Source organism: Lytechinus pictus, chromosome 17 (assembly GCF_037042905.1).
Source record: "Lytechinus pictus isolate F3 Inbred chromosome 17, Lp3.0, whole genome shotgun sequence".
Classification (NCBI taxonomy): Eukaryota; Metazoa; Echinodermata; class Echinoidea; order Temnopleuroida; family Toxopneustidae; genus Lytechinus; species Lytechinus pictus.
In genome coordinates, this window is record NC_087261.1 from 13,639,238 (window position 1) to 13,659,246 (window position 20,009).

The 20,009-nt window shown below is 36.4% G+C and overlaps 1 protein-coding gene across 27 annotated transcripts in view; it reads left to right on the top strand.

The window, feature by feature from the left end:
- LOC129279908 (centrosome and spindle pole-associated protein 1-like) overlaps positions 1–20,009 on the top strand; it is an 84,504-nt gene that overhangs the window by 43,742 nt on the left and 20,753 nt on the right. For 16 of the 27 annotated variants that reach the window (XM_064112644.1, XM_064112639.1, XM_064112636.1 and 13 more), the window contains 15 exons: positions 2,988–3,039; positions 3,930–4,041; positions 4,564–4,711; positions 5,278–5,385; positions 6,008–6,192; positions 6,729–6,878; positions 7,862–8,014; positions 8,742–8,795; positions 10,839–10,928; positions 11,757–11,825; positions 13,115–13,849; positions 15,112–15,183; positions 16,992–17,192; positions 17,717–17,794; positions 18,473–18,520. In XM_064112644.1, the coding sequence (XP_063968714.1) occupies positions 2,988–3,039; positions 3,930–4,041; positions 4,564–4,711; positions 5,278–5,385; positions 6,008–6,192; positions 6,729–6,878; positions 7,862–8,014; positions 8,742–8,795; positions 10,839–10,928; positions 11,757–11,825; positions 13,115–13,849; positions 15,112–15,183; positions 16,992–17,192; positions 17,717–17,794; positions 18,473–18,520 (2,255 nt within the window). The remainder of the gene's footprint in view (positions 1–2,987; positions 3,040–3,929; positions 4,042–4,563; positions 4,712–5,277; positions 5,386–6,007; positions 6,193–6,728; positions 6,879–7,861; positions 8,015–8,741; positions 8,796–10,838; positions 10,929–11,756; positions 11,826–13,114; positions 13,850–15,111; positions 15,184–16,991; positions 17,193–17,716; positions 17,795–18,472; positions 18,521–20,009) is intronic. The other 11 variants (XM_064112656.1, XM_064112659.1, XM_064112660.1 and 8 more) reach the window with 7 other exon arrangements.

Below are 20,009 nucleotides of genomic sequence, written 5' to 3' on the forward strand. Positions count from 1 at the left end.
ACACAGCACTAATGATACAATGTCACACATTCACTGTAAATATTTTTGTAATTTACTTCTGTGTTTTGCATTTCAAAATTATATGCTATTTCTGTCAATCTTTATTTTCGACGGCTTGTCTATTCTACCAGATAGGATAGATATAAATTTTGGTTTTATGACGGGAATACAATTGTGTAATACAGGATATACACATGAGCGGCAGAGTAGAAGATTATCCTTCGTTCATGGGGGGGGGGGGGCATCTATCATTGCGCCCCCCCCTCCAAACACAAAAGATAATGCCGCCCATGGATATACTGAATTGAAGGATCAGATGTTCCTTCTGAATTGAACTAGTGTATCATGCAATGATGTTCGGTCTGTCTTCATTTGTACATGACGTAACATGATTATGTGAAGCGAATAGCATTAGTATTTGATTTCTCAGTACTACATTTATTCTTTGTAGGTAGTGTGCAATGCGATTAGACACTTGAGCACAAGTCATGTATTTCTTTGCAGTGTACACCCGAATGTGACAGTGCTAGTTTCTTTATGAATTCTCCCAATTGAGCTCTTGGGAATGTATTCATACACAATACATGTATCTTGTCAGAAGTTAAGGGTAAAATGGACACGTAACTATTTTTACTAGCAGAACAATGTCAATTTCCTTTTCTCAAATTTATCACATAATTTCTGTTAAAAAAAATATGCGCCCCCCCCCCCCACGTGCCCCCACCTTTGATATTGCCTGTAGACAAGAAGAAGATGAATAAGGTTTATAGTCTTCATATATTGTTTTGAATACCTTACCTTTATAAATATGCTATACACTGATGTCTTGGAATTGCATTCAACAATGGTTTTATTTCATATTTTTTTCCCATGCCCCATTGATCAACTCATCTCCTCACTGGTAAGAATTGTGTGCAGAACTTGTATGATAAAACTGTGTTTAGAGTGAACGTTGTAATATTCTGTTTTGAGCTTAATCAAAAGCAGTAATTTGATTGGATTCCTTTTGTTTCTTGCACACTCTTCATTAGAGATGAATTGCAGATAGATTTCTAAAATGCCTCTACAAGATTATCTTCAATCTTTTTCCTATGCACTTTTTTGAAGCACATTTCAGCTGTTTTCAGTAATCCAGAAAATGAAACTATGGACGTACATGTACATGTACTGTATTCTGTATTCGGAGTGGATATACATGTGTTTTCTTTCCTCTTTGAAAAGTGCAGTGTCATTGGATCTCTGAAAGACTCATATATTTCTTGCAGCTTTCATTCTCTGCACTCTTTGTAAATCATATTAAACTTTTCTCTCCTTCACTTTGTGGTAAAGTTACAGATTCTTTCCAAGAAATCTATTTCATGTCGGCACTAAATGAGAGTCGCAAATCGTGTCTGTTTTTCTCTTATGCAAAGTACATGTAGATATGAAAATGTCATTTCTTTTTGACCAACTTATTGTACAGATTGGGGGCTGTACAGTCATATTGTTGCCCTGTATTTCATGGGAAATGATGCTTAAATTGGATCGTACAGAAAGGATGTGAAATTATTTGTTGTTTGGTTGATTACCTGTGCTTATTGTCTCCTGCTTTTTGTCTCACCTGCATAGCAGAGTGAGACTATAGGCGCCGCTTTTCCGACGGCGGCGGCGACGGCGGCGGCGGCGGCGACGGCGACGGTGACGGCGGCGGCGACGGCGGCGGCGGCGTCAACACCAAATCTTAACCTGAGGTTAAGTTTTTGAAATGACAGCATAACTTAGAAAGTATATGGACCTAGTTCATGATACTTGGCCATAAGGTTAATCATGTATTACTGAATATCCTACCTGAGTTTCATGTCACATGACCAAGGTCAAAGGTCATTTAGGGTCAATGAACTTAGACCATGTTGGGGGAATCAACATCAAAATCTTAACCTAAGGTTAAGTTTTTGAAATGTCATCATAACTTAGAAAATATATGGACCTAGTTCATGAAACTTATACATAAGGTTAATCAAGTATCACTGAACATCCTGCATAAGTTTTACATCACATGACCAAGGTCAAAGGTCATTTAGGGTCAATGAACTTTGGCCGAATTGGGGGTATCTGTTGAATTACAGCCATAAATTTGAAAGTGTGTTGGTCTAGTTCATAAAACTTGGACATAATAGTAATCAAGTATCACTGAACATCCTGTGCGAGTTTCAGGTCACATGATCAAGGTCAAAGGTCATTTAGGGTCAATGAACTTTGGCCAAATTGGGGTATTTGTTGAATTACAGCCATAAATTTGAAAGTGTGTTGGTCTAGTTCATAAAACTTGGACATAATAGTAATCAAGTATCACTGAACATCCTGTGCGAGTTTCAGGTCACATGATCAAGGTCAAAGGTCATGTAAGGTCAAAGAACTTTGGCCACGTTGGGGGTATTTGTTGAATTGCCATCATATCTCTAAAGTGTATTGGTCTAGTTCATAAAACGTGGAAATAAGAGTAACCAAGTATCACTGAACATCTTGTGCGAGTTATAGTAGTTTTAAAAATCAGCACTGCTGCTATATTGAATCGCGTGATGCAGGTGAGACGGGCAGAGGCATTCCACTTGTTTACATGTAGTAGTCGGGCGAGATTAAAATCTTAGTAACTCTGTTTACTGTATGATTCATTTCATGGAACCTTCATGTGTCTCCCATTTAACAGCTTTGGGCTTTTATTAAAATAACTGGACAACACATCAGAGTGATCTTTCCCTTTATGCCAATGGGATTTCAGTATTAAAGCAACAAATAATGACCAACAACACGTATTCATCTCCCTTTTTTTTTAGGTTTGGTTCATGGTCTTCCCCACCCTTCCGCTGCTGCTGGCTCTTCCGTTGTCCCGCCCCTCTCTAATCTCAACTCTCCTCTGATGGAACGCTACCTGCTGCTCCAACAACAACAACAACAATTGCTGCAACAACAACAACAACTGGAACACCAATTACCGCCATCGCTGATAGGACCCAACCAGCTTAACCAGCAGTTGAATAACCCTGTGGTATCTAAACAAGCGTGAGTTTATTTTAGGTTTACGATTTTGGTTCATTTGTAGGTTTGTTTATATTTGTTGCTTGTTTATATACAAGCAAACTGTTGCTGAGCTAGTGCCATGAGCCTCTTCGGCATCGTTTGTGTCCCAGAGCTGCCAAGTAGTACAGATTTTCTGTAATTAGCACTGAAAAATGAGAAGAATACTGATGGTTTCATGAAGAATACCTATCTAAACGTTTCAGTTGTAAGTGTTTTCCTTTGGCATTTCTTAGAAAATACTGATTTCCTCACCAAAATACTGATTTTCAGCTTTAAAAATTCTGAAATGATCCTGTTCAGGTTGGCAGCTCTGGTGCGCTCTTCAAATCTTCACTGTTATTATTGTTCATTGCAGTGTTTACAAGAAAAATATGTGTAATCTAATGTAGATGGGAACTTATTGAACAATTGAATATACTCTTTTTTGCTGCAATAAAGTATGTTGAATTATTCAGTCTGTTCTGAACTTGTACCTTGAAAAGGGGTTGTATAAAATTAAAAACTGAAAGAAGAAAAGGTATCATAGTTTAGTAACCACATTGTCCTATTGATAAAGTTTATAATGTTATTTCAAAGCTATAAAGATATGACAACTTTTTCCCTTGAATTATATTCGCTCAGTGAGTTAGAAGTTGTGAGAACATGCTAATAAGTGAATGGTGCTAGGTGGGAATGCATTATATGTTTTGGGGATGGGTTATGATATGTCAAAAGAACAAATTTAACATACATGCATATCCATAACAAGACCAAATCAGCTTTGCAGTTAACCACTTTCCAATGGCATTCTTCCATAATATTTTTAAAACGGGAAATAACTAACAACAATTATTTGCATCATTCTCAAAACCACACAATCTCTTAACATACAGTGCAGCACAGTTTCGTGGAGAAAGTGCTATCAAGAACTTTGTTGGGGATAGCAACCTCAGCCCCCGGTCCCAGGCAAACACTTCAAGCTACAGAGAACAACTACTTCTCCAGGTAAAACAATGTTGACCTTTGAATTTAGATTATCTGTCTCTATCCGCTGTACAGTAGTTAGAATCTGCACACAAATCAAATTGGTCGATTAGGGAAAGTGCTTTGCTCTTGATGACTACAGATAGGAATCCTGTTTATTTGAGATTGCTTTACTACATGTATGTTAAATGTAAATAATGATAATATTCATCATGTCATCATTATTGTCTCTTTGTGCTTAAAACAGACTTTGAAATTATTACCCTGGTTTTAGCCTAACAATCGTGGTTTTAGCCCAGTGTGCTTGGTTTTTAGCTTAGACCTGATTTCATTAATCATTCATTTATCTTTAGATCTTTCTTTGTTGTTTCCAGTACTCCAGGCTTTAACATTCTTTATGGGTTAATGCGACAAAATTGTATATATTGAGTTATATCATTTCAATTTTTTAGGTGATTGAATCATATCACATTTGCAATGTACAATGTAATCATCGTGTTTTTTTCATTCTTTGTTCCTTTTTTCTTTAACTTTCCTTTGTAGATGAAAGAAAAAGAAGCCAAGAAGAACGCAGATATCGCAGCACGAGCCGCTTATGAAGCGAAACAAGAGAAGGAGATAGAAATCTATGACCCTTGGGGGAAAGGAGGGGGTGGAGCTCCGATGAGAGATAAGCAAGGCAAGATTGTTGGTAAGTTGATTTGCATTATTAATTTCCATTAAGAATAATGTTGACAAATTATTGATACCTGACAAGTTTTGCACTTAACACTGAAGGGTTTACACATCGATGACAGATAAGCAAGGCAAGATTGTTGGTAAGTTGATTTGCATTATTCATTTCCATTAAGAATAATGTTGACAAATTATTGATACCTGACAAGTTTTGCGTTAACACTGAAGGGTTTACACATTGCAGTCAATTGTTTTTACAGACAGGAAATTCTCATTTTTATTTCAAAGTTGACCACCACTTTGATATTTTCATATGATGAGGGGAGCGTTTCATCAATACTTTTTATCCAAGAATTTGTCAGATCAGACAACTTTCCTTGATTTTCATTGGCTGAGAAGCACAGTTCTTATTGTAAATGTTGCGTAAAACATACTTTGTTGGATAAAATATCTGACAACTTCTCAAATTAAATGCCCCCTTGTAAAGTAAATCACAACAATTATGCATTGTAAAAGTTCATCTTATTTCATAATTTAATAGCTCTGGTAATAACATCATTTGTTTTCTATTTTGAATGACAGCTGACCTGAAACAGTTGCATAATCGAAATGAGACTATTCTGAATGACCCTAACCGCAAGGATCTTCAGCTGTATGCAGGATCAGCCAATGCCCCTCCCACTAATCCAGGTATGTGGATATGATTAATAAGGGGCAGAAAAGCATGGTGTCATGATGAGGAGGAGGAGGAGGGTGATGATGATAATGAAGTTGATGATGATGATGATGATGATAATGCTGATACTGAAGATGATGTTGATGTTCATATTGATGATGAAATTAATGATGATGATGATGGTGATGATGATGGTGATGGTGATGATGATGATGATGATGGTGGTGGTGGTGGTGGTGATGGTGATGATGATGATGGTGATGATGATGATGGTGGTGATGATGATGTTGATTATGATATTGATGCTAATGATGATGATTATGATATTGATGATGTTGATGCATATGATGATTATGAAGTTGATGATGATGATGATGATGATGATGAAAGTGATGATGATGATGATGAAAGTGATGATGGTGATGATAATAATCATGATATTGATGCTAATGATGATGTCGATATGACTGCTGCTGATGATGATGACCATGATAATGATTAAGAAGAGGGTGATGAGGAGAAGGAGGAGTAGGAAGGGGTGATGAGTAGGATGAAAAGGGGAAAAAGATGGCATTTTTTTATTATGCGAATATGCTAACTTTGTTTGGTTCATACCATCCTTCTCTCTGATATTAGCTGCAGCTCAAGGCCCTGGTCAGGAGGTATCCCCACTCCTAGCAGCAGCTGCATCAGCTGGAGTAGGGTCAGGACCAGCTCCTGGACCTACATATGGTAAGATCAAAGGCTCGATCACAGGGCCAACTTCAGATCCAGTAGCAGATTCTAATAGGAACGAATATCAGGACCAGTTGAGACAACAGGTAAAACTCACTTCATGCAAAATCATTTTTAAAACATTGATTCACCCAAGACACAAGTTGATGCGTAGGTACTGTCGTAAGGTATCTGATTTCATTCTGGATGAATAAAAAAAATATATAATTCATACAAAGATTTGACAATCAAGATATGTAATCCCATTGAGAAAATAAGGTAATAAAGCATATCAGAGAATACAAAAAATATAATAACATGATAATTATTTAGCAACTTGTTGAACAAACTTGATATCAAATATATGCCCAATGATCAACTTTAGCATCATTATTTGAAAGGAACTAGCATGTTTATGACTGGTATTTAATTTCTTTTTTCCACCCTGAAACATACATTAAAAAAAATGAATGAGTATAAACTGCAAATGGAATTTTCTTTTTGAAGAATCATACAAGAAGAACTTCTTCGGAATAAGGGGAATTAAGAAAAAAAAATGTTGCTATCCTTTGTTCTGGAGATTAATAATTTGTCTTTCTTTTCCTATGTACATATTGTTTATGTATCTCTTGAATGTCTGCAGGTTGAAGAAAAGAAGAGGAGAGAGTTGGAAGAGAAGGAGAAGATAAGACTGGAAGAAGAAAAAGAAGAGAGAAGGCTCGCAGCACAGAGAGAGCGCATCCAGAGGGAATATGACGCAGAGTTAGAGAGAAAGAAACAGAAAGAAGAAGTGGTTAGTGACTTCATTCTTCATTTCAAAACTTATATTTAGACTTATTGGGAATGCCCCATAAGTCTAAATATAAGAAACTTGCGATCAATCGCAAGTCTATTTTTGGTCCCTAAATTGATCATACTGTACATCTTGCAATTACATGTAAATTTGGGCTTGATTACTGGGTCCCGTCTGACAAAGAGTTACGATCGATCCAAACAATCATAACTCTAAGGAAATCCATCAGTGTCATAATTTTTTATACAGGAAATTTGCAAAATGTCCTTTGTAAACAAAGGAGAACACACCAAATTGTCAAGAAATCAATGAATTTATGGATATACAATGTACATTCATATCTAGATTTTTTTCTGAACAAATATGCATTTTATATGTTGACTTTGTTGGCTTTCCATAGTTGCGATTGATCAGATCAATGGCAACTCTTTGTAAGACGGGGCTCTGATCTGCTTCTTGCATTAAGGAGTGTTCTCTGATTGGCTGCAGCTAAAATTGATCTATCACTTGTAAAATTCCAACAGAATATTTGCAAATGATTGCTAATATTTTTTTTGCAACACCCCATACTGAAGTGGTACAGCATAAATTTTCTTTTTGTGCATTTCAGTCTTTTAATGAAAGCACTCAGGATGAATAAGGTCCAGATACCGATTTTGACATGAATTGATTCATGGTGGTGAACGTAGTTCTACTGTTGCTGTGGCAAAAGAATGAAACAAGGTTCCCATTAGATTGAGATCTGAAACTTCTCGTCATAGATTTAAGAAACAGTTGAAACTAACTTGTATCCAGTATAGATGTACATGTAGCTTCTAAGTGTTGTAAATTGATCTACAGTGTAAACGCTATGATATAGTGTGCTATGTATAGCGTTCCTAAATGCCTTATTTATTATTATTATTACTATTATTATGGTGACCTAAAAGAGAATGCTAGTTCTACCTCACTATCCTTACGTTATTATTTTTCTATTTTTGCAGCAAAGAAAACAGAAGGAGGATTTGGAGAAACAGCTAGAGGATAAGAGAAAAGAATCAGAGGCAAAGAAGAAGGAAGCCAACGAGAAAAGAAGGAGAGAAGCGGAAGAGAAACTCAGACATAGAGATATAAATCATAATGTTAATAACCTTTCGGTGAGTTACACATTTTCAATGCTAAATGTATCTGTATTTTATGCTTGTTCAAGACAAATTACATGTTTAACAAGTTAACGTACTTACAAAAAAAAATTGTCCCGAACCGCAGGACAAACGTGTGGCACCATTGAACATTACCTGTGACTGTAGCATGCTATACATGTAATGGATAACATTTAGTGATGATATAAAAAGGTCTCTGGACTTTAACCGCAAGGTACAAGGTTCAAATCCCATTACAGCACTGGTGACCTTTGGTTAATTGTTTATCTACATTTGCCACTCTCCATCCAGGTTTAGTAAATCAGTGACCAGTAGGAACAAATTCTTAGAATGATAGAGCACCTTATCAATGTAGCTGTGTTGAAAGCAGGGTAACAGTATGCAGCACTTAGAAACACTGCATGAAGCACTATATAACTCTTGAACATTATTATTAATATTATTACTATTGTTGTTGCTGTTTCTATTATTATTGTAATTATTATGTTATTATAAAACCATTACAATGCCGTGATTTGTCTGTGAAACTTTGGACCAAGTTTTCAGGCAGAAGGATATGATACATGTTAAAGGCACAAGTGGGGCTATTTGTTTCGCAGTATCTGAATACTGTTAGTAATGTTCATACACTCATTACATCGTATCTAAAGGATGCTCATAGCAATTTTATTTTCACCTCTGTAACATACATGTTCTTGTTGCATTATTTTATATTCCTTAGTTACCAAGAGGATCATCCCCACCAATCCCAGCACTTAGAACCAAGGAACCAGAGGTATGTAATAAAATTCCTTCAATTGTGTGGATTCACAATACGGTGCGCCATCTATTGGTTGCAGTGGACAGGCCAAAACTCGCAATGCCTTTATTATGGGAAAAAATTCTACATCTGTTGCGTTGCGTGCTAGTGCATGTACATGTATGCAATTATGCTAGTCGACTTAGCTCAACCGGCTTGCATACAATGTTTGCTAGGATCCAGGAGAATGGAGAGAAATTCGTTGCGAATTTCTTTCCGAAATTAAGAACATTTTCGGTGAATTCTTCCTCCGCTTTTGCCAAATCGTTTTCATTTTTTAAGCATCTCGGTCACATTACATTACACTAGCACTGTGCACTGCCAGTGCCTGCGCGCCCGCTGTCGATCCCGAAGTTAGAAATTTGGCCTGTTGGCTGGAACCAATAGATGGCGCACCATATTGTGAATCCACCAAATTGAATTATAGATACCTGTACGTTCTCGATTCATTCCATTCAATTAAATTTATTAATTTTGATGATATTTAAATGTGTCCATAATTTAGCACCTTCTTACCTTCAGGTAAACTTAACCAATCCAAATGATGTACATAAACATCATACCAGACAGAGAGACAGTGGATATTTACGCGTGCCCAAGTTTCGCACTGATTGTTATAAGTGTAGTCCAATCGTATCTTCAATATTTAAATGGAATAAGCTTGATAATTCAATTAGAACAGCTCCTTCTGTCATTTCATTTAAGAGAATGTTTAAAAGAACTTGTAATTTATAAATAACTTGGGGAACATCCACTGTTGTGCTTATTTTGTGTTAGCATGACCTTGATGATTTGGTGTATATTATCAGTATTTTCAAGATGTCCTTCTTAATTAATTTGATTTATTGATATTTTATTATACGTCAAACGAGTGCCCGTCTGCGTTTTGTTTGCTGCTAAGTTTGTTAATGTTTCGTTTTACATTCAAATCCTAATGTGAATCTTAATGATGTAACATTCTGTACATACGTTATGCATTTTGTAAATATGTTTATTGTTATTCAGGGCCTCATGGAAGACCACTACTTATTGGTGAATGGGCTACCCTGTCAAAATATCAGAAATAAATAAATAAATGAATTAACATTCTCAATGAAAAAAAGTAAAGTATATTCAAGTATAAATTCTTTTACATTCTACAATTAGTGCAGTTCAATTCAATGTCTTTACAATCTCCATAAAAAGGGAAAAGTACGTACAAGTATGTACATTCTACAATGAATTGAATTTAATTCATTTACATCCTCAATAAAAAAAACAGGAAGATTTTGATGTACATGAAATAGAAAAACGGAGCTTTGTCACAGCATACAAAACGTGTTGATGATAATGATTTTTTGTAAAAAGGAGAGTAAAAAAACATGTTATCTTCTGCTTTTCATTATTTCAGCGCAGAGTGAGACTATGGCCTACATGTACATGTATAAAACATGTTTTTCTGTATTTGCGTGATCCAAATAAACTGCCCATCTTAAACCTACAAGTATGATTCTGCATATAGGTGCCAGTGTCTTACTTAAATGCAATCAATATTTCCTGCTTTCCATTATTGTAGAGCAGAGTGAGACTATGGCTTATAATTTAAACTAGACTTCTGAATACGGCTACAGAGTTCAAGATTTCTTTGCAATATCCAAATAAACACTGTGGCCCATATTCTGAAGTCGGGGTTCAACTCAGGATTAAAGTTGTGGTTTAAGTATGGATAGCCAATTGTTACATAAATCACTAACAGGAAGATATCATATTTCAACTCATTTGGCTCTTAAATCATTCATAATTGTCTAGGAAGTATAAATAGATGAATGTCTTCACCATTGAAGAATCGGGAAAGAGCACAGTAAATATAAGAAACATACAACTTAATAAAAATTTTGACACTCTTGGCTTCCCATAATTTTAGCACAGAGTTAGACCATGGTGTAAGTTAAACCTGACCTCAGAATACGGGCCTGTATATCCAAACCTATACATATAGATGTTGAGGTTTTATTTTGATGTCATTAATATTCATTTCAGTTACAGAGAATATCGTCTCCACCCATCCCAACTCATCAAAAGAAAGAAGACAGAGAAACGAAGAGGCAACCTCCAGAGCCAGCCAGAAGGGTAATTCAAACATTCTCCACACATTGTTAAATTCCATTCCATTAATAAATGGGAGTTGACCCTGAGGTCAGTTGGTTTCAAAACAAGTGGGACAAAATGAGAGAAAATATAATTGGAAGCTTGACAACAAACCATTAAAAGATAACAGAGTTATAAATATTTAATGTCTTCATTTTCTGATGCCAGATATGAGCAGCGCTCCCATGTGTCACACCGGACGTAGCTTGAAGATTCATAACTGTTCGATTCTATATGGATTTTGGTCAACCCTCTTTAATTTGTCTGTTTTATTCAAACCAATTTGATGTCAGCGTTAGCATCCAATTAAATTTCATTCCATATTTCATGGCAGTAGGAATATTGAGCATTTGATTGTGATCTTTTAGTACAATATCCCAACTCCTATCATGTCTATGCTATTTAATAAGTATATACATATACACTGTAATGCAACATGTCACCATGATGAATGTCCATAATCTTTTATGTACTGAAGCATTGGAATATATATAAAGAAAATGCAAATCACTCACATTTCTTAGAACAAGAAGATGCTATTTTTTGTAATTTTATTTTATTTTTTGCATATTGCATACTGGAATGTTCTTAGGTTACATTTCATACTTCGCATGTTAATTAAAAAAGCATGAGTTGCTGTTCCTTTCAATTTTTTATTTGAATTGCAATTTTCCAATGTTCATTTCATGGTTTAGTTTCATTTGAATGCTTGCAGTTTGTTACTGTTGATATTTTGAAACATACTACGTGCATGCTTACAAATATTCACAGCATCATTGTTTCGCTTGCTAACCTTCCTTTATAAATCAGAGTACACAGTCCCCACCCGTTCCTACTCTACAAAAGAAAGAGAAAAAGGTTGTTGATCCAGACTCAAAGGTATGATTCTGTGGTGTGTACAGTGTAGAGCTTCCTCCTTCTATTTTTATCCTCTTCAGACTCACTACATATCTTTTGTCCCTCTGTTCTTCCTTTTATCAATCCCACTCTTCCTCCACTGACCCATCCCTCCTTCATTCCTTATGTTCATCCATTTATCCGAAAAACCCATCCATCTATCCATCCATCCATTCATCTATTCATTTATCCATCCATCCATTCATCTATCTTTTCATCCATCCATCCACCTATTCATCCATCCATCCATCTACATGTACAGTATTCATCTATCTATTCATCCATCCATCCACCTATTCATCCATTCATCCATCCATCCATCTATTCATCTATCTATTCATCCATCCATCCACCTATTCATCCATTCATCCATCCATCCATCTATTCATCTATCTGTTCATCCATCCATCCACCTATTCATCCATCCATCCATCTATTCATCTATCTATTCATCCATCCATCCACCTATTCATCCATCCATCCATCTATTCATCTATCTATTCATCCATCCATCCACCTATTCATCCATTCATCCATCCATCCATCTATTCATTCATTCATCCATCTTTCCATTTGCCCATCTCATTGTCCATTTCATTATGTATTTTTTTATCTGTATATGAATGCGTAAAGCTCCATGCAGCATTATACACAGTACATGTACATATTTATAGCTTTGTTATCAGTAACTTAATTTTACCGACATGTGGAGTACTTGTGAACTAATAAAATGCATGATAAATCAGTCCATTAGAATGAAATATTTACCACTCTGCTCTCCATTTATTCTTTTGAAATGAAATCCAATTTATATTTATCGTCATGCATCAATGTACGGCAACTACATGTATACATGTACATGTACACTGTTTGTAATTTGAATCGTACAGATCTTTCAGCTTATTCAACTTGCACATTTTATATTTATTTTCATGAATGTCTACGAAGTACATGTAGATCTGAGTATACTTATCTTCTTTCCTCTTGTCCCTTTTAAATATTTATACGTATATAGTGTGGTTAATATTTGTGCAAAATGATGCATACACAAGTCTACTCGCATGATTCTAGAGATCTTCCTTATAGCCATGTTCCAGTCACAAAGTTTTGTTTAAGATATCTTTGAATATTCAGACTGTAATACTCTGTATAATTACGTTACATAATTTATCTATGCGAAGCTAATTTTCATGTACCTTAGCCCTTGCGTTTTATTTTCCACTATATGTGCACATTCCTCTTTCTGCTATGGCATGCTTACAATGTAAAAGGAGAACGGGGATAGGACTGATAGGTCTGAAAGGAGAGGCTCTCGCAGACAGTCCCTTGCACCCGAACAGGGTGACGGTGATCTTCAGAAAACCCCTCGGAAGGGACCATCACGAAACGAAGAGGGGGAAAGAACGAAACGATCACGTAGACCTCGTAAAGGACCGCCTCCCGAGGACGATGTTGATGAGAATGATGAGGGAGAGATATCCCCAGATAAGACCGGTCTGGAGGAAGAAGGAGCGCAAACAAAGAGGTCCCGCAGACCTCGTAAAGAACGCCCTCCTGGCGATGATGCTGATGATGGGGAAATTTCCCCAGCTAAAACAGACAGGACAAGACGATCACGCAGGCCTCGGAAAGAGCCGACACCCAATGACGATGAAGAACCGCAGCGAGACGAAGAAACCCCGCGGGATGAGGAAAGAATAGATGGAGTGGAAACATCGCGGAAACCTCGTAAAAGGCGCCCTCGTCCAAAACAAGGAGAAGATCCTTCAAGTGAGAAGCCTTCGGATCTTCGAAGGAAGTCTGTCCAGGAAAGGGCACGGATCTTCCCACCAAAGGAAATCCCTCAGGAACATGCTGAACTTGATCCACTTGATAAGTTACGGAACCCCACCACTATACATGTACCTGTCAAGTCCAATCACCCTAGGGTCATACCCGATGAGAATGCTAGACTCAGTCCTATGGACAAGCTAAGAACACACTATCCAGATGAACCACAAAAGCCAGTAAGATCTAGCTAGTCCTCCTGACTCCTAACCTGTATTCTAATACTAACAGCTTCCTTTCTTGGAAGTTCACACATGGAATAGCAACAAGGATCTACACACGCACACACAATTAAATTCTTACTAGAGAGTATTAACAGTGTTTTATTAATACACATACCAGTTGACGTGTTATGCAAGATTATATTGCAATACATAATATTAAACTTGCTTCCCCAGTAGTTCCCATGTCCTGCACATGTGCATGAACTGTTCAGGCATAAAACAGTCTACATGTAATAGGATTTTTTGAATATTACCCAAGTTTGAAACAGCGTCATCTTAGTGTAGATACTAACCATCGCACTTGCTGTGTGATCAAAGTAAAACGTTTCTTGTCTCATCAATACTTAACAAGCAGGGACGATGCTGCAATATCTTGATAATGTAGGGCAAGACGATATACATTTTCTTGTAAAGGGGATATTATTTCCCAATTGAAACAGAGAAATATAGGGTTACATGTACATGTAGCTACATGACCCAGAAATCACTTTTTAATACTCTTCTTTCTTCCTTTTCTTCTAATTATATTTCACCGCTTGGTTATCATAGAGGGGTGTAGTCTCCCTCCCCACCCTATTGTGCAGCCCCAGTCGACACAGATCGGCTTCATACCTGACCCTCCCTATATAGAGTCATTATTCCCTCAATACACTGTATCTTAACCAGTTTGATTTTACTAATCATATTGCATCAACTAATGAACTTATTTGATTATCTTATTACTGAAACTAGGAAATGTTAGATAAATGATAGCAATGAATTAATTATCATAGTGAATTGAACAATAAGAATTCTGCAGATCTATGTAAAAATGGTATCTAGAAAGAGAGAAAACAAAAACAGAACTTTGTAATGGCCTACAGTTGTACATCTCTGTCATATTGATTTTTTTGGGGGAAAATGCAACTTACATGTGTAGCCCTACAAATTAGGCTCTGATCGACCACTTCAGTAGTTTTCATATTCAAATTATCAATATGCTGTGTCAATGCCCATTGAAGGATAATAGCAAGTGGATTATTTCCTTTGCAATTAGTTCTAGTGTTGTTTTTTTCACAATATTTGTTGTCATTGCCATATTAAATATGCTGTTTGGATGGCCATTCAATGTTAAATTTTAAGTGGAGCCATTTACAATAGTGTAGTTCCATTGGTACTTTTTGATACATTATTTTTTTATCACTACCTACTTCATTATATTCCTCTTTCTGTCCCAGGACTCCTTTCTTGATTCTGGGCTATTCCCAGAAACTAAGGGCGGCTTTGAAGCCGCTTATAAAAAGCAACGCGTAAGTAGCGCCCTCTACATGTATGTCCCTCTTATTTGAAGGACAAACAATGTTTTAGAAGTGATCACCTGAGTGTTTTGAAAGTGATTTTGATTACACTGCACCCATGGAAAGTGTACTTGATATCAAGTTTGTACAATTTTGGTTAACCTGTTGACTACTTAATTCTGGTATTCCCATTGACTTTGCACAGGGACCACCCAATTCCCATAGCCAATGTGTTAAGTTTCTTTTTTACTATTTTTTTTTACCAGAGACGGCATTGTTTTGGGGTTTTCCTTTGAGGCCAAGGATTACATTTGTCAACATCAAAATTATTTTCTGCTTGGTCTAATCTTAACCTTGCTTTATGTTTCATAACATGCTGTGAAGGTGCATAGTTGACTTCCGTGTGGTTAAAATGACTGATGTTTTCTAGAGTGTGTGCTGTACATGTATGTCGGTTTGCATAAAGCGGATGTAGACAAGCATACATTAAATACTTGGCCTTGTGGAACCTCCCTGTTGTTTTACTTACTGTTATTAGCACCAAATACCTGTCTTCATCCAAACTAAAATATACACTCTAGAAAACATCACAGTTTCTGGGAGCCATGATGGTGTTATTATTATTTTTTTTGGGGGGGTGGGGGGGGGAAGGTCACAGATGCAGTGTGATTTAATAATGATAATAATAATACTCAATATTTATAACACGCTTTTCCCACATGGCCCAAAGTGCTCACAATTTCAGTTTTACTAATTTATACAAACAAAAAAATCAGAATGACATATCAACACGTTTATTTAACACATTTATTGTAATCTAAAATGATATTGTTCTTTAAGCTCCAGAAGGTTACACATTATAAAAATTTTCATATATGTAGAACTAGTCTTGTAATTCCAAAACATTGTTATCTTTATTCTAGAATAGTCATGGTTATAACCATGATCAAAATCTTATCTTCTCTGTGATAGATATAGTATTACTGTATTTCACAAATAAATCTGTATGGGGGGATTTTCTCCTTTTATTATAAACCTTTTGTTTGCATGAAGTACATGGTTATGGTTATGCTGTAAGTTTTTCATGGGTACTTGTTAGTGTTTGGAGTTGTTTTATTCACTCTCAAAGCTTCCTTTATTTAATCTGATTTAGTTCATGTGGTACACCATCATTGTGTGTTTTAGTCACCCCTTGCTTATTACACAAACTGTACATGTAGTTGCTTGGAAAAATATTTTAATTGTTTTGGTTGTCTGATGGTTTGCTGCACTGCACTATTTTCTTGTTGATTGCACACAATTTAGTGAGTGGATTTGTTTTCCTATTAAGCACACTATCTTTTTAAACCCCTTTGTGTAACACTTCAAGTTTATTATTGAGTTCCCATTTTCTTTGTCTTTCATTTGACACTTTTCTAGTTCCTCAAGAATGTTGTTATTAGTAGTTTCTTTTGGAGTTTTCCTAAAGCACATTTCTGACACCCCTTTGTGTTTTATACACTTCAAGTTTTTTTATGAGTTCCCATTTTCCCACCTTTTATTTGTCCCTGTTCCACCAGTGTTGTTTTGAAGAGTTTCTTTTGGAGTTTGCATTAAGCACTAATATATTCTGTTGATGGAATATAATCTTTGTATAACACTTTCTCTAATGAGTTCTGTCTCTCTTCATAGATTTGTCACTATTTCAGTTACACCAGTGTTGTTTTGAATCCTTTCTTTTGGAGTTTGCCTGATGCACAATTGTGTATTCATCATTGTAGTATAATCTTTTGATGACTAAACAAGACATTGCTCCTCATCCCATGCATTCTTCACTGAAGTACCTGGTCGACTGGCTCCGGGAATTAGACCCCGATCTTGTCGTCTATGCTGCCGCCCTTGCCGAGAATGGGTACAAGACGTGGAACACGATTCGTCGACTGAAGCGAGGCACGCTTCTCGAGCTCTGCCCGGACATTAAGCACGGTCACATCGAGGCAATCCTCCATGAGGTTAACCGTGGGCAAACTCCCCGTTCTAAGGTACTATCATAAAAGATAAACCTGTGTTTAAAGACCACATACATGTAAGCTCCCCATCCTAATTATGTTAACCTGTCTATTATGACCCTTCATGAGGTAAATACTGATCAGACAACACTTTTCTGCAGTTCTATAATAGTTAAACCTACATGTATATGAGAGTTACATTTGACAGGCTACCCATTCCAAGGCCATACAGTACTGACCATGTGCATGTAAATGTATATGTGGTCACATTGAATCTATCTGCTCTTTTGGGTCAGTAGATGTGACAAAAATGAGTGGCAGATGAATTCAGGAGGTACATGTAGAAGATCATCTGTTCAGTCACCCCTCCTGCAACCCCTTGATGTGATACCCAGTCCCCTCTTTCTCCATGCAAGATGTACACTATAGAACGAGAGATTATCCGAACGAATCAAGACATGCATGTACATTGTACACGTTACGATGTGAATGTTTTAAAGCAATTAGAAATGATGAGCAAATGCTTTTACTTTCCGTCAATTTCATGCAACCGTCAGAAGCCTCCGACAAGGCCTCAGGTGAGGTCTCCGGATAGTTTATCAGAGCAGGAATTAGACATCGCAGACATTGAATCAGTAAGCGTTCTTCATCTTTCATAATATTGCTAGAGATTAGACCCTCTACCTTGTGTCTCATCTTAACTACATGTATTTATTTTTGTGCATGTATGTGTATATTCACGCTCAACAAGGCAAATTGCTCTTTGTTCTTTTATGTTATGTTATCACCTTTAATGCTATTTTCTATAACCATGTTACATGTATATGTCATCATTTTTTACTTGACTTATATGTACATGTATGTGTTTATGAAGAATGAAATAAAATCAATTCAGTTCATAAAATCGATTCATTTACTGCCAGGGCTCACATGGCCCCAAGCTACTGTATGTACGTCGTACATGTATGCTTGTTAAAAGTAAATTAAATGCAATTTTTAAACAACAAAAGCAATAACCTGTATAGGCAAGAACTACTATTGATCAAAAGTGTGGTTAAAAAAAGAGTGTGTTTCTCTTTTTACACTTCAGTGCTGCTTCAAATGTAATCTTGATATTCCATATTATTATCATTGTTGGGTTTAGACGTAGATGTAGATGGCACCGATGGTTGCAAAGCTATTAAAAAAATATGCCTACTTGAATTGGAGTTGCATGGAAATATGTTGTTCTTTTTGTGTATAGCATAAATGCAAGTACATGACTGTCTATCTACATTTCTTTCCAAACAAATAATTGTACTTGATTCCCATAGTCTAAAACCAGGCCAGCCCCTATTAGAAGGAGAGAGAAACAGAGAAGAGTAAGATTGTGTGTGATGACACGATTTGTAATTCATTAACACTCCCACCGGTATTTTGCACAGATTGAAGAGTCTCCCCCTTTTATTCATATCTTCACAAAGTGTTACTATGTGTTTGAACTGTCACTTGTTCCATTACCACTATTGACTAACCCTAAAAGCGCCCCCCCCCCCACGACATTTTTCATGATAAATCAGCAGCGTGGATGTTTGCAGTGAGACGTTTCATAGCCTCTGTCTTTCAAGCCTCCTCAAACTTTTGTTGTCGCGATCAACAGCCAAGATTTTTTTTAAGCCACCCCCCCCCCCCCAGTCATTCCAGCCTCCTAATTTACATGTATTTCCCTAGTCTATCGACGGTTAAAGGTATTTGCTAACATTGATTTGACTTTTTAAAAATCTGAGCTGCGAGGTCCCACTTTTCACCTGCACCTGTGATATGTTACAAAAATGAAGCCCAGAAAAAATCGCGTCCGAAAATCATTATAAAGTGCTTCAAAAAAGTGAAATATAAAGTGACCGGAAATACCATCTTAATTTCATCCATACACTTATGTGTTCTATTATTATCGGCACGATAGAAATTACACAAAACCATCAATTATAACGTATATCGAAAGAATTTCTTTCGATTTTTTTTGTTGTTTTAGAGTTTTTAGGTTGACAGAAAGGCATTCATGTACATATTTCATCTCTCCTTTGATATTTTTTAAATTACATGTCTACAACCTTAGCATATGCCTTAAATCTACAGTATGGTACTCTTGTCTTTTGATTGCCTCTTTGTCCACTTGTGCATGTAATACCCCTTGGTCCAATACCACATTACTCATGCCACCTTTTTTGTATTGAGTGCCTATTGAACTACACCCACTTCCAGTTTGCACCATTCTTTCAATTGATGCTAATTGGTCTAGTTCCAACTTAATAGTTCATTACCACTTATTCAAAGTCACTTTAGCAATCGGTCTATACCCGATTGGTCCAATACCACTTTGTTTATACCACCCTCACTCTTTCTATTGAATGTCACTTGGTCTAAACCCACTTGGTCCACTGCCACTGTATCTTGGCCACTTTGTCTATTGGTCCCACTTGGTCCAAATCATTTTATCATCATCACTCAATATGTTGAATGCCATTGTGTAACAAGTTTTAAAACCACTTTCTGGACATGTATGTGTATCACAGACTTTTATTGATTATAGCATGTACATTATTTCATTTTACTCGGTCCATTCCAACTGTTAAGATGTCATTTCGTCCATTGAGTGCACTTCACTCAATTGGCACTTGGTCCAATTCCACATTATCTGTACCCGTGGATGACTCCTGATATTATCCCTCATATATTCCAATGGTTTGATCTACAAGATTCCACCTGAAACAAAAGTTTTTTATTTTTTTCCCCCCGCATTTGTTAGATAATAAATGCACTTGTACTACAATCTTTATAGAGAAGCACAAATAGTACAATATAGCTCTTTTG